General features: G+C 37.6%; 2 protein-coding genes across 2 annotated transcripts in view; both read right to left on the minus strand.

Moving 5' to 3' along the window:
- Nucleotides 1–2,978, minus strand: part of LOC108912633 (rho GTPase-activating protein 44) — a 60,729-nt gene extending 57,751 nt beyond the window's left edge. The window contains exon 1 of the mRNA XM_018717931.2: nt 2,846–2,978. Within this exon, the coding sequence (XP_018573447.1) occupies nt 2,846–2,898 (53 nt within the window). The 5' untranslated portion in view covers nt 2,899–2,978. The remainder of the gene's footprint in view (nt 1–2,845) is intronic.
- A 7,246-nt stretch (nt 2,979–10,224) lies between these two features.
- On the minus strand, nt 10,225–11,458 carry LOC111692049 (craniofacial development protein 2-like). The gene is made up of 2 exons (XM_023455748.1): nt 11,137–11,458; nt 10,225–11,015 (listed from the first exon to the last, which is right to left on the minus strand). Exons 1-2 carry the CDS (start codon nt 11,456–11,458, stop codon nt 10,225–10,227), a joined length of 1,113 nt encoding a protein of 370 aa, XP_023311516.1.
- Between the last annotated feature and the right edge of the window lie 1,678 nt (nt 11,459–13,136).

The following is a 13,136-nucleotide window of genomic DNA, read 5'->3' on the forward strand; positions in this document are numbered from 1 at the left end:
TACCCCATATTTTTTGGAAATAAGTACGTATCCATAACAACATGACAATTTCGATAAGTCACTACCAAGTTTGTATTTGGCAAAAGTTTTTTTCTGAAAATGCCTCGTCACAATGAATTTATGAATTTTGAAAATGAGGAGACATGGTAGTGGTATATATAGTGGCACAGTAATATTTTAGTGAACGTGCTACTTTACAACAACTTTATCCGAATCGCAGACAGCCTTCACATACATTGTTTGCTTCTTTATTCATTAGATTAGGAGAAACTGGAAACTTTTGGTCTAATTCACGAAAAGGAAGGTACATTCAAAGAAGGGTACAAGACGAAGAACAAATTCTAGAAAGAATAGAAGAAAATCCCGGAATTAGTATTCATCGTTTGTCGGCAGTCACAGGAGTTGACGGCAAAACCATTTTAACTATGCTCCACATGCAGCAGTTACAATTTCCATTTTCACACTGTACAAAATCTCTTAAACCCAGACCGCCCGCTGAGATGAACATTTTGTTAACGATTTCTCCAGTTAAATAACAGGGATCACACTTTTCTCAGGAGAATTGCTTTTACAGATGAAGCTGTTTTACCCGTACAGGTGTTTTTAATTGGAAAAACTCTCACGTGTGGAGCGAAGAAAATTCACACGTAATAAAAGAGCATCACTTCCAACACAAATTTTCAGTTGTCTGGTGCGGGACTATAGGAAATTTTATTTTGGGGCCTATCGCTCTACCTGCAAGGTTGAACTGCAAGAACTTCCTCTCAAAGTATACTAGACAACAAATATGGTTCATGCACAAAAGTGCCCCTGCTCATTATAGTCAATTGGTGAGAGATCATTTAAATCAAGCATTTCTAAACCGTTGGATTGGTCGAGGTAGTGACTTTTCTTGACCTTCTCGCTGTCCGGATTTTAATCCGTTAAGACTTTTACTTTTGGGGTTATTAGAAAGGAATTGTTTACAACTTTGTAACACCTAATATGGGAGAATAAGCAAAAATAAGGTTAATATCTCTCTATGCACCTTATAAACTATATCTTTTAATTTGAGGTATGACTATATAACTAAAATGAGGAAAAGAGGTTTATTACTTTGTATTATCTAAATAACAATATTTTTTAAATTATTGTTTGACACTCAAGAAAATATATTCTTTCAATCATTGAGAATATATAAATGTATATAATATATTTTATATGTCTTTTACTATTTAAAGAGCCAGAACTAACAATATGCCACTGCAAATCGACGGATCTATATTTATGTAGTCCATACGCAAACCAAAATATGCAGCACATTGGATTTCACCTTTTTTTACCTGATTACAGATGGACAGCACTAGCACATCTGTAATCGGATACGTCGAAGAACTACATTTTTTCCTGTAATGTTAGAAGACTTAGTACAATAGTTCAGTCAAAGATTGTGGGTCATTTATGTGTGATTGTGGTGACTGCAAATGGTTGCAAATGATTGGCTGCAAAAACGTACATGAGATTATTTTGAAACTTTTAACAACCTGTATTTCAGGACGTTTTTATAAACATTTCTTCTTAAAATAATTCAAAAAATTGCCTACCCAAAAATATTTAAAAAACAGTGATAGTAACACTCTACTTAACAGATGTCATGTCACCTTCCCTATAACAGCGGCAATTTCGAATGGAATGAATGTGTTAATTCTATGACGAAAATTAATGGGGAAGAGTCATATACAATGTTGCTCATAAACATTTAGTTTTCGGGATACAGGGTGTTGAAGTTGAAAAAATTAAAATGATTTTTAGACACGTCTCAGAAACACGTTAGGGTTGCTTTACATTTAAAAAACTTGAAGTTTCTGTTACAATTTGAAATCGAAAGTGTACCCGAACAATTTGATCACACTGTCTTACTAACACTGCAAAAACCTGAAACATTGTAATTATAAAATTTTGTGTAAAATAAATAGCAATGGAGCTATACGCATCTGAAGGAATTGGTCATATTCGAATTTTTTCAAATATCTAGGTAGCTGTGAGGTTTTATCAAAAAATAAAAGTGACATTTAATAAGGATAATAAAACTGCACATCTTTCCTCGTTTAAGCTTTTTTATATCTCTGCTACTTTCCCAGATCCCTACACTAAACATCGAAAAAAAACTGTATACCTGCAGTTGAAAATTGAAATGCATATTTCTTCAGAACAATGTAATAGCGACAAATAACACTCATACCTTTTTACAGTAAATCTAGTGACGTTTCATAAAACATTTACATTTTTTGAAAATCTCAACAAAAAATCAAAAGCTAATTCTATTACGGTAACTTGATATAAATCCATTTATTTCCATTAAAAGTTGCCCCTGTATATGAGTAGAAAAAGTATCTTGGAAAATATAGTTAAGAGAATTAAACAACCCGTTATCGTTATATTTTTTTCTCTTTTCGCTACCAAATGTCTCTTCGGACCACCTGCAAGGTATTATTTCTTTATAACATATATTTTTTTTAAAACATAATACCTTGCTAGATATAATTTAAAGAATTTCCTGAATACAAAAAAATACTGATTAGATAACTTGATGTCAAATTCATTTTAACTAAAAAACAAGAACAAAGTATTAATAAACATTTGTACCTCCAAAAATTTTTTTATTGTGTTGTATTTCAACTATATCCTTTAAAAAAAAACTGACTATTAACTTTTCTTTAAATATGAACTATACTATTTGTTAAGAAGTACTGTATACAATATAAAATATAACTACACATATTTTTGCATAATTTACGTTACGTTATCTTTTGTAAATAGTAAAAAAACTATATACTTTTATTATTCCTTTGCTTTTCAAACTTACCTTAAAAACGTTTGATCTGCTAATTGTTTAACACGAAAAAACTGTTTCTTCATTTTTCAACAATAATAATTAATATACTTTAAGATAGATAACCTTACTACTACAAAATTTATAGACAAAAATGACAATGAATAAACAGTGTTGCCAGACGAGTAAAACGGGTTGCCAGACAAATTTTATTTATTATCCCATACGCGCCAGAAATTAACCTCAATGATTTGGGATCGAGGGGGATACCTCATCTCGTGTAGGCTTAGACAGTCTTCGTAGGTGGGCCCCATGTGTCGTTTACCCCGACCCCCGACCGCGAATGCGCCGGTGTAGGTGCTTTGTGGGACTTGCTTGCTTTTGTGTGTGTGTGTGTGCGTGTGTGCGTGTGTGCGTTTGTGTGTGTGTGTGGGTGTGGGTGTGCGTGCGCGCGCGTGTGTGTGTGTGTGTGTGTGTGTGTGTGTGGGTGTGTCGTTGTCTTCGTTTCTTGATCCTGGCTGTCTCTGACACAGAAAAGGTTAGCGGGAAGGAGGGGGATGTCGTCTTGTGTTGTGTTTCTCGGTCACATCATTCTCGAGCGAGCGGCCGAACTGAGCAGACGTGTTTATTGTGAAGTGAAGTGCATTGCAACGAGCAAGATCTACCTGCCTTTATTAAGGCTACCTGGAAAGAATCCCTTTCTTTCCTCCTAACCACCGACCTAATCCCCGGCTTAAGTATAGAGGCCGTCGGCATCTTTGTTACAGGTACCTGTGCCAGGGTTATGCCCAGGTAAGTTTTTACTTTATTTATCAGTTATTTGCATTATTTTAGAATACATTTCTTTAAAATTGCGACCCCCGACAAATAATATACCAGACAGACTAATANTTAAATGCAGTGATTTAATTACAATAATTAAAGACAATATATTAAGTCTCGATTAATATTTGGTTAAATAAACGGATAGTTAAATTGTTATCTATTATTACGTATTTGTAACGTACAATAGGTATAGGTTATGGCAATTTATTTATCTGATCAGTGAACCAATCGAGACCTAATATATATATATATTCAGCACTACGGGCCGAGTACGCCCATGGCTTGGTTGCATATACGCCTCCATTCAGTTTTGTTTCTTGCTCTCCTTCTCCAGTCCCTAATGCCCATTTCCTCTAGATCTCTCTCCACCTTTTGAAGCCATCCAGTCCGGGGTCTCCCTCTTTTTCTTCTACCTTCTATACCTCCTGTGAGCACTATCCTTGTCGTTCTCTCATCTGGCAGTCTTACTACATGTCCTAACCATCTCATTCTCTGCGACCTTATTACATTCGTTATGGATGGTTCCCCGTACATTTCCATCAGCTCCTCATTTGATCTCCTTCGCCACATTTCTCCTACCTTCCTCCCTCCATAAATTCTCCTTAGTACTTTCCTCTCAAAAATTTCTAATGTCCCTTTTTCTCTTACATTAAGTTTCCAGGCCTCACATCCATAGATCACCACAGGTCTTATTACAGTCTTATAGATTCTCTTTTTCACATTTCTGGAAATGTTTTTTGACCTAAATACCCTAAGTAAGCCACCCATGCACTTATTTCCCTTTCCTATTCTCTCTTGTATTTCAATTTTTTCTTCACCATTAATAGTCACTGTGACTCCTAGATAATTAAATTTATTCACTCCCTCAAAATAATATTGTCTCCCTTCCGTTACCATCCTGATTCCTGTGTTTTGCCTAACCTCTGGCATTATATCTATCTTCATATATTTTGTTTTGTTTTCATTTATAACCAGCCCTCTATTCCAAGTTGTTCTTTCTAACTTTTTAATTGTGTTAAGCAGATTCTTCTTCGTTCTTGTCAGGATCACGATGTCATCAGCGTAGGCCATTATCTGACTTGTTTGTCTGTAAATTGTGCCCGTAGTTTGTATTCCGCTTTCTCTGATTGCCGAGTCTAGTACGATGTTAAATAACGTTGCTGACAAGGGATCACCTTGGCGTAAACCTCTCCTAACTCTGAATTTTGTTGACGTTTGACCATTAATCATTACCTTGTAATCCGTATCGTTTAGAGTCATTTGTATGAGTTTTATTAATTTTCCTTTTATTCCTATGCTCTCCATAGAATTGTATATTTTTGATCTTTTTATTTTATCGTACGCTTGTTTAAAATCTATGAATACCATATAAAGAGGCAGATTCTACACACACACACGCACGCATACACGCACAAAATGTCGGACTCCGAAAACGAGGAGAACATATACATATACATGGACGATACAGACAGCGAAAGACCCTCTTCAAGAGGTCTCCGCTTCACCAAAAAACATGACCAATAAAACAGATTTATACGAACAGTTACAAACACAAAAACATGAAAACGAAACGCTAAAGCAACAAATACACGAACTGACAGAACAAAACACCCGACAATACCAACAAATACTAAACATGACACAGCAAATCGTCGATTTGCAAAAAACAATTAAACTTTCGGACGAAAACACCACTAAATTACACCAAAAACTCGACAAACTCATCAACAAACAAATGACAGACAATATACCCCAGACAGGCACACACACACACACCCCACACACACACCCCTAAACACACACGCACAGAGAAACGCAAAAAACACACAGCGGAATCCTCTAGCGAGGACGAAGCCCCCAGACATAAAAAATCAGACAAAACAAACAAAACACGACACAAACACCAAACACGCGCCCCCCGACACCTAAACCCTCCACAAGCGCCCTACAAAATACCCCACAAAACACACAAAAACAGACAGACAAAACCAAACAAGTCCCCCCGGTAATCTTGCGAAAGCAAGAACGGTGGACGCAAGTACAAAAAATACTCACGACACTTAACATTAACTACACAAAAGCCAAATTGACTAAAGACGGTATAGCCATATACCCAAACACACCTAATGACCACAGACTATTGACAAAGACACTGACAGACAAAGGCGAGGAGTACCACACCTTCACCCTCAGCGAAGAAAAAACGCTGAGGGTGGTGATACGCGGAATACCTGCGGGTGTTTCGCCAAGTGAGGTCCAACTCGACCTCGCAAGACAAGGGTTCCCCGGCGCAATAGTGCACCGCATGGCGAGCCGTCAAAATAAACAGGAAATGCCCCTGGTCCTAGTTCAGGCCCCACAGAACCAGGAGGACATCCTGAAGGTAACCCGCTGCTGCTCGCTCGTGGTTCGAGTAGAGCTGCAGCGAAAGCAGCGGGTTGCCACACAGTGCCACCGGTGCCAGCGGTTCGGCCACGGCCAGACCCGGTGCACAGCTGAGCCAAAGTGCGTAAAATGTGGCGAAAACCACAGCACGCACGTATGCAAAAAGGCCAAAGAAACGCCCGCCAGGTGTGCAAATTGCGCCGGGCCACACCCCGCCAGCTATATGGGGTGCCCTCAGTACCCCAAAGCTAAAAACACAAAAACACAAAACACAGACACACACACGACACAAAACACTACACAAACACACAGACAGCCCCTCCTACCCACCCCAAACACAACCCCAGGACGCACATACGCTGACATGACCAGAAAAACACAAAACACAAAAACAATAACGCAACACCTCACCACACGCACACACACAGACACGACACCCTCCCAACCGGGCGCGGCGGCCCTGATTGACGCAACAAAGCGTCTTCAGGACTTCTGCGTCCAGCTGACGACCATGGTGTCGAATATGCAAAAATTATTCGACTTCTAATGGCTCGTCGGCCCTCCCAACCCTCCTCGCTGAGAATTTCGTCCTGGAACCTTGACGGGTTCCGGGCCAAAAAAACGGAACTCGTGGACATCTTGAACCGTCTAAACATAGACGTTATGGCTGTCCAGGAGACCTACCTCAGCGAGGCATCCCGTACCTCCATCCCTGACTATGACATATACAGACATGACAGAAACCGTAACGGGGGTGGTGTTGCACTCATAGTAAAGAAGTGCATCGACCACTATCCGCTGCAACGGCTCCAAACTCAAAACACAGAGGCCGTGGCGATAGCGGTGAGATCGCTACGGCATGGAGACGTTGCGGTGGTGTCCTGTTACCACCCACCCAGACTACCACTACTTGACAATGACTTAGACAAAATCCTTTCCTGGCCCCAGACAATTGCCATCGGGGACTTCAACGCGAAGTCCCCCATATGGCACAGCGGGACGACGACCACAAGAGGTCGCGTCCTGCTGAATTACCAAGACAGACACGACGACTTGACGATACTCGGACCGACAGAACCGACACATTACGGACCCGTAGGACGCCCCGACGTTATCGACATTGCCCTCTTAAAATCTATACCGTTAAATGCCCAAATATCCACCCAATACGAAGGGTCTTCCGCCCACAATCCAATATTTCTGGATCTGGGGCGAAGACAGAGATATGAAGGCACCTTCACGAGGAGGTTCACTGACTGGGAGCGTTTCCGAACAGTAATGCAAGGAAACATGGCGCTCCCAGTCATCGAAACCACCCATGATCTGGAGGCGGCAATCCTCTCCCTTGAGACTGACATTAAAAACGCCCTGACTCAGACTACGACGGAGACTATTGTCCCCCGACTGACAAACCCCCGGGGCACCCTCCCCGATGACATAAAAAACTTAATACGTGACAGACGACGTGCGAAACGGCTTGCCACCCGCACCCGCCTCCCCCGACACAGACATGACTTAAACGTACTTAACAGACGGGTGAAGGCGGCTCTGGATGAACTGGCCCAGGATAACTGGGCTAGGCACCTGGAGTCGCTGGATCCACAAGACAACAGCCTCTGGAAAACGCAGAGGGCCCTGCGACAGACCGCTCGCCGTAAAATTCCTCCAATCCACAGTAGTGTGGGGGTAGTTTACACGAACCAGAAAAAGGCCGAGGCTTTCGCCGATAGCCTGGAACTGCAGTGTAGACTGCCTCAGCTGCCCGAGGAAGACGAGGAATTCGAGATAGTGGCTGAGCGCGCGGCCCGAGGCGTCGACAGAGAGCCAGACAATGACATAATCCCCCCCGCAACACCTGACGAACTAAGACTGACAATACGCAGACTTAAAAACAGAAAAGCCCCCGGACCCGNTTTAGGTACTGAAATCTACGAAAATACTATCTTTTTTATATATAATTCCACATGTAAATATTCTTATAACATTTACTTGCTTAGTCCTACATATAAAATTGTTTACTTTTATTTATAAGTACGTGAAAATAATTGTTAAAGTGTGGGGTTAGGATAACATCAAACGCATGTTTTACAAACGCTTTTTTTTTAGTTATTATTTTATTTGGGAAAATTTAAATGGTAACAATGAATAAACAAAACATCATGGATTTTATTTTTGTGCTTACTTTTGTTCTACACGTTCTACTTTTAAAGATTTCAGTACCTAAAAACGCCAGAAATTTCAGTATTTCTCGGCTAAGAATATGGCCACCTTATGCCATAGAAAATATAGTAATAACGTTAGTACTATATTTTCTATGCCTTATGCTTTATTTTAGCACGCATTTTTAATAAGCCAACTCTGTGTTTTCGCTTTCATTTTCAAGGGTAGCGACACCTGTGACAAAGTATACAAACTAATTATAGCTACAAATTCTTGTTTGAGATAGAAAATCACTACAATTCTGGTTTAAGTATAGAATAAACATGGAGTCGTGTGTAAAATGTTGTCATCTTACTTGAGGACACAAATTATAGAATTGTTAATAAATATTAATCTGAAAATTAAATACAAACGATCCTAAGTGTCCGCTCTAGTGGGTGAAGTAGTTTGGTTATTGTGCCTGACCTAGTTCCGTCGTAAATCCAATATATTGACAGACTAACAGTATGATAAAAATTGAGGTACTTTGGCATTTATTTAAATTATTCTTCTGTTCTCATGAGCATTGAAATTTATTTCACACACTAGCGGGAACCATTGCGAATACATTGATATATAATAATATTCAATTATGTTAGTTTCTTCGACGATTTGTGTCCTCATCTGAAGCTCTGTTACATGGTAAAAATATACATACTAAATCGCCCCCTTAAGCTTCCAGGTCTCACATCCATAAATCAAATATTTTTTGACCTGAATACCCTAAGTAAGCCACCCATGCACTTATTTCCCTTTCCTGTTCTCTCTTGTATTTCAATTTTTTCTTCACCATTGATAGTTATTGTGACTCCTAGGTAATTAAATTTATTCACTCCCTCAAAATAATATTGTCTCCCTTCCGTTACCATCCTGTGTTTTGCCTAACCTCTGGAGTTTTATCTATCTTCATATATTTTGTTTTGTTTTCATTTATAACCACCTCTGTTCCATGTTGTTCTTTCCAACTTTTTAATTGTGTTAATTAGATTCTTCTTCGTTCTTGTCAGGATCACGATGTCATCAGCGTAGGCCATTATCTGACTTGTTTGTCTGTAAATTGTGCCCGTAGTTTGTATTCCGCTTTCTCTGATTGCCGAGTCTAGTACGATGTTAAATAACGTTGTTGACAGGGGATCACCTTGGCGTAAACCTCTCCTAACTCTAAATTTTTTTGACGTTTGACCATTAATCATTACCTTGTAATCCGTATCGTTTAGAGTCATTTGTATGAGTTTTATTAATTTTCCTTTTATTCCCATGCTCTCCATAGAACTGTATATTTTTGATCTTTTTATTTTATTGTACGCTTGTTTAAAATCTATGAATACCATATAAAGAGGCAGATTCTGATCTATACTATTATCTATTATTTGTTTTAAAACAAATACCTGATCTATGGTTGATCTATTTTCTCTGAATCCACATTGATACTGCACAATTTTTTGTTCCGTCGCTAAATTTATTCTTTTTTTAATTGCTATCGCCATTACCTTATAGACCGTATCCATCAACGCAATGCCTCTATAATTATTGCAGTCCATCCGATCTCCTTTTTTATGTATGGGGCATATTAACGATTGTTTCCATCTATTAGGCATCACTTCTTTTTCCCATACTTCTTTTATTATGTCATATACTTTTTCTTCCATTTCCTGTTCCCCCGCTTTCAACATTTCTGCCACTATGCCATTTTCACCAGGTGCCTTATGATTTTTTAACGATCTAATAATTTCTCCTATTTCTTCTTTGCTTGGCACCTCTTCGTAATCATTCAGTCCTAGGTAATGTTCTTCATCACTTTCTTCTTCTTCTTCTACGCCAAATACATCTTGAAAATACTCCGCCCATCTCTCCACACTTCCTTGACTTCCTCCCACAAGTTGCCCCTGTTTATCTTTACAAAACAATTGTTTGCTTTGCTGATCTCTTCCTCTTTCGTTCTTTACACCCCTGTAAAACTCCCTTATTCTCTTTTTTTCATATTTGTCCTCCAGGTTCTGCATTTATTTTTCTATGTGTTCCCTTTTCTTTTTTCTACATACCACTTTGGCCTCTTTTCTACATTTGTCATAGTGTTCCCTGTTATTCGTCGTGTTATTTTTTATGAATACCATTTTCGCTTTCTCCCTCTTAAGTATTGCCTCTTTACATTCCTCATTGAACCAGGACTTACTCTTCACATTATTTTCATCGTTCTTCAAAATTTGTGCACCATCCGCCATAATTTGTTCAAATTCTTGCCATTTTTCTTCTACATCACTTCCGGTTATTTCCCTCTTAATCCTCCTTTGGAACTCATTTACAATTTCTTTCTCCTTTAATTTTTCAACATCATACTTACTATTTACTTTTCCTTTCTTCTGCCCTATAGTCGGCTTTCTATATTTTAACGTTGCCTTCACTAGCATGTGATCTGTATCCAAATCTGCCCCTCGATAACTTCTTGCATCTAATACGTAGTTAATATGTTTACTTTCTATCGTTACGTGGTCTATTTGGTTTACTGTCTTTCCATTGGGTGAAGTCCATGTACCCTTATGTATATTCTTATGTTGGAAAAATGTTGTTACTATCCGTAGGTCCTTCTCTGTTGCAAACTCTATAAGTTTCTTTCCATTTTCATTACTCTGATTATGCTTACTATGGCTCCCTATAATCGGTTTATATATTTCTTCCTTCCCTATCTTTGCATTAAAATCTCCAATTACCATTTTGACATCGTATCTTGGAATTTTATTATAGACTCCTTCAATTCTCTCATAAAATTCTTCTTTTTCTTCTTCTTCTTTTTCTTCTGTTGGACAATGTACATTAATAATACTTATTTTCCTGTATTTACTTCTTATTCTTAATTTGCATAATCTATTTGAAATGGACAGAAATTCTACTATTTCCGATTTTAATTTTTTTGTCACCAAAAACTCCAAATATCCTATCATCTGCTCCACTGTTAAAGTATATGTAATTTCCTATTTCTTGGGTAAAATTTTCTTTTTGTTTCGTTTCTTGGATAGCCATAATATCTATCGCATAATTGCTCATAATTTGTGTCAGTCTAATAAGTGCGCCTTCCGTGTAAGTGCCTCGGACATTCCATGTAGCCACATATATTTTTCCATCCTTATTTTTCTTTACATTTTTTTTAACTTCTATATCCCAATTTTGTTTTTCCAATTTCCCATAATTTCCCTCCTTTTCTTTTTCCTTCTTGCTCCTCAAATCATAATCCGTTTCCATTGCCCTATACATCTCCTTTCTATCCCAAATATTTTCTTCTAGTTTTTTTGGACATCTGTTCGAGCAGGTTCTAATTTCTCTGCGATTTTATTCCATCTCCACTCTACTCCATCTACCTTAACTTTGTTATAACCTATTTTAACTGATCTACCTTTATTTCTTTCTTCTTTTGCAAATCCCCTTATTTTTTTCGCTCTTTCCAGTTCCTTTTTTGTTAAGTCCTCGTTTATAAATATTCTTTCCTCATGAATCTCTCTAAGCTTGTATTTATTCTTCATAACTTTCTCTTTGTCTTCTTCCCCTTTAAGGTCTATTAAACATGTCCTCTCTCCTAATTTACGTGCATTTCTGATATCAATTTCTATTTTCAGATATGATTTGATTAAACTCTGGATAGTTCTTTAATGCTTTTTGGTCCTCAGTACGTATTTTAACTCCACTCATAATTACATTGTTTTTTCATTTATCTTTCTCTATCCATTCCATTTTCTCCCTGATCTCTATTAGCTCTTCTTTAATCTTTTGGTTTTCATGTTTTATTTCCACATTTTCTTTCCGCAGTTTTTGATTCTCCCTTAAAATACATATTTTAATTTCCTTTCCTGTTTCCACGTGTTCGGTTTTAATTTGAAGAACTTCTGTCTTTAATTCCTTAATCAGCATGTCTAATGCATGCATGCCTTAACATGTCTAATTTATCTTCACTTATTTTACTATCCTTTGAAGGCGTTCTTGGCGTATTTGAACTTACAAAAATATCTCCTTGGCCATCATTAACTCTTTTCCTTTTCCCTTCGTCTGTTGAATAATCGTCACTGTCCATTTTGATTTACTTATTTCCTTTCACTATCTTTACGTATCTATATCACTTTGTTCTTAATACAGCCCTGCCTTTACTTTTATTTCAACAGTTTACCAAGCTACAAAAACCTTATCACACCGCGATAAGAGGTCCGCCCGGATCGACTCCTCAGAGGCTTCACTCTTCTCAGTATTTATATTTAACTCTACTATTTTATTTCTAATCCTACCTTATTGTCTTTTCTCTTCCCGCTTAAACACACTTTCACTTGCACTTGCACTTAAATTTCGCACCTTAATCTACTGGCTATCGCCCAAGATTTGGGGTTAATTGCGGAGCAAATCAATGTAGGTACGTCTTATTATATTCGCACCAGGACCAGGTGAAAAGTATACATATAAAATTATTTAATTTAAAGTTAATTAACGTATATTAAAAGGTATTCAGTTACTGAAACGGGTTCAGTAAGTAAAGTAAATCTATATTTCAAATATACTCAAAAATACCTTTTATTCAAATGATACAAAAAAATTTTTTGTTTAAGTTTTATCTAATTTTAATTAAAAAATAATAATAAAAAATTAAATTAAATAAAAATTAATCCTTTAAATGGAAAAGAGAGGAAAGGAAAATTATTATTATTATTTTTTGTTTAAATTACTATGAAATTGACCAAAGTGGGATTAATTCAAGAGCGATTTTCTCAGAAACCGTTAAAGATAACGATTTGAAACAAGTTCGGGAAAACGGAATATGCTGTCCAATTTGTTAAAAAGTCAAAGATGAAAAAGTTACACACGCAAAGTACCAAGGGCCCCCCGTACCCACCCCAATGGACCTTGTGGAAATAAATGGATTAGTCCATCAAATTGCTCA

This window comes from Anoplophora glabripennis, unplaced genomic scaffold (genome assembly GCF_000390285.2).
Source record: "Anoplophora glabripennis isolate ALB-LARVAE unplaced genomic scaffold, Agla_2.0 scaffold815, whole genome shotgun sequence".
Classification (NCBI taxonomy): Eukaryota; Metazoa; Arthropoda; class Insecta; order Coleoptera; family Cerambycidae; genus Anoplophora; species Anoplophora glabripennis.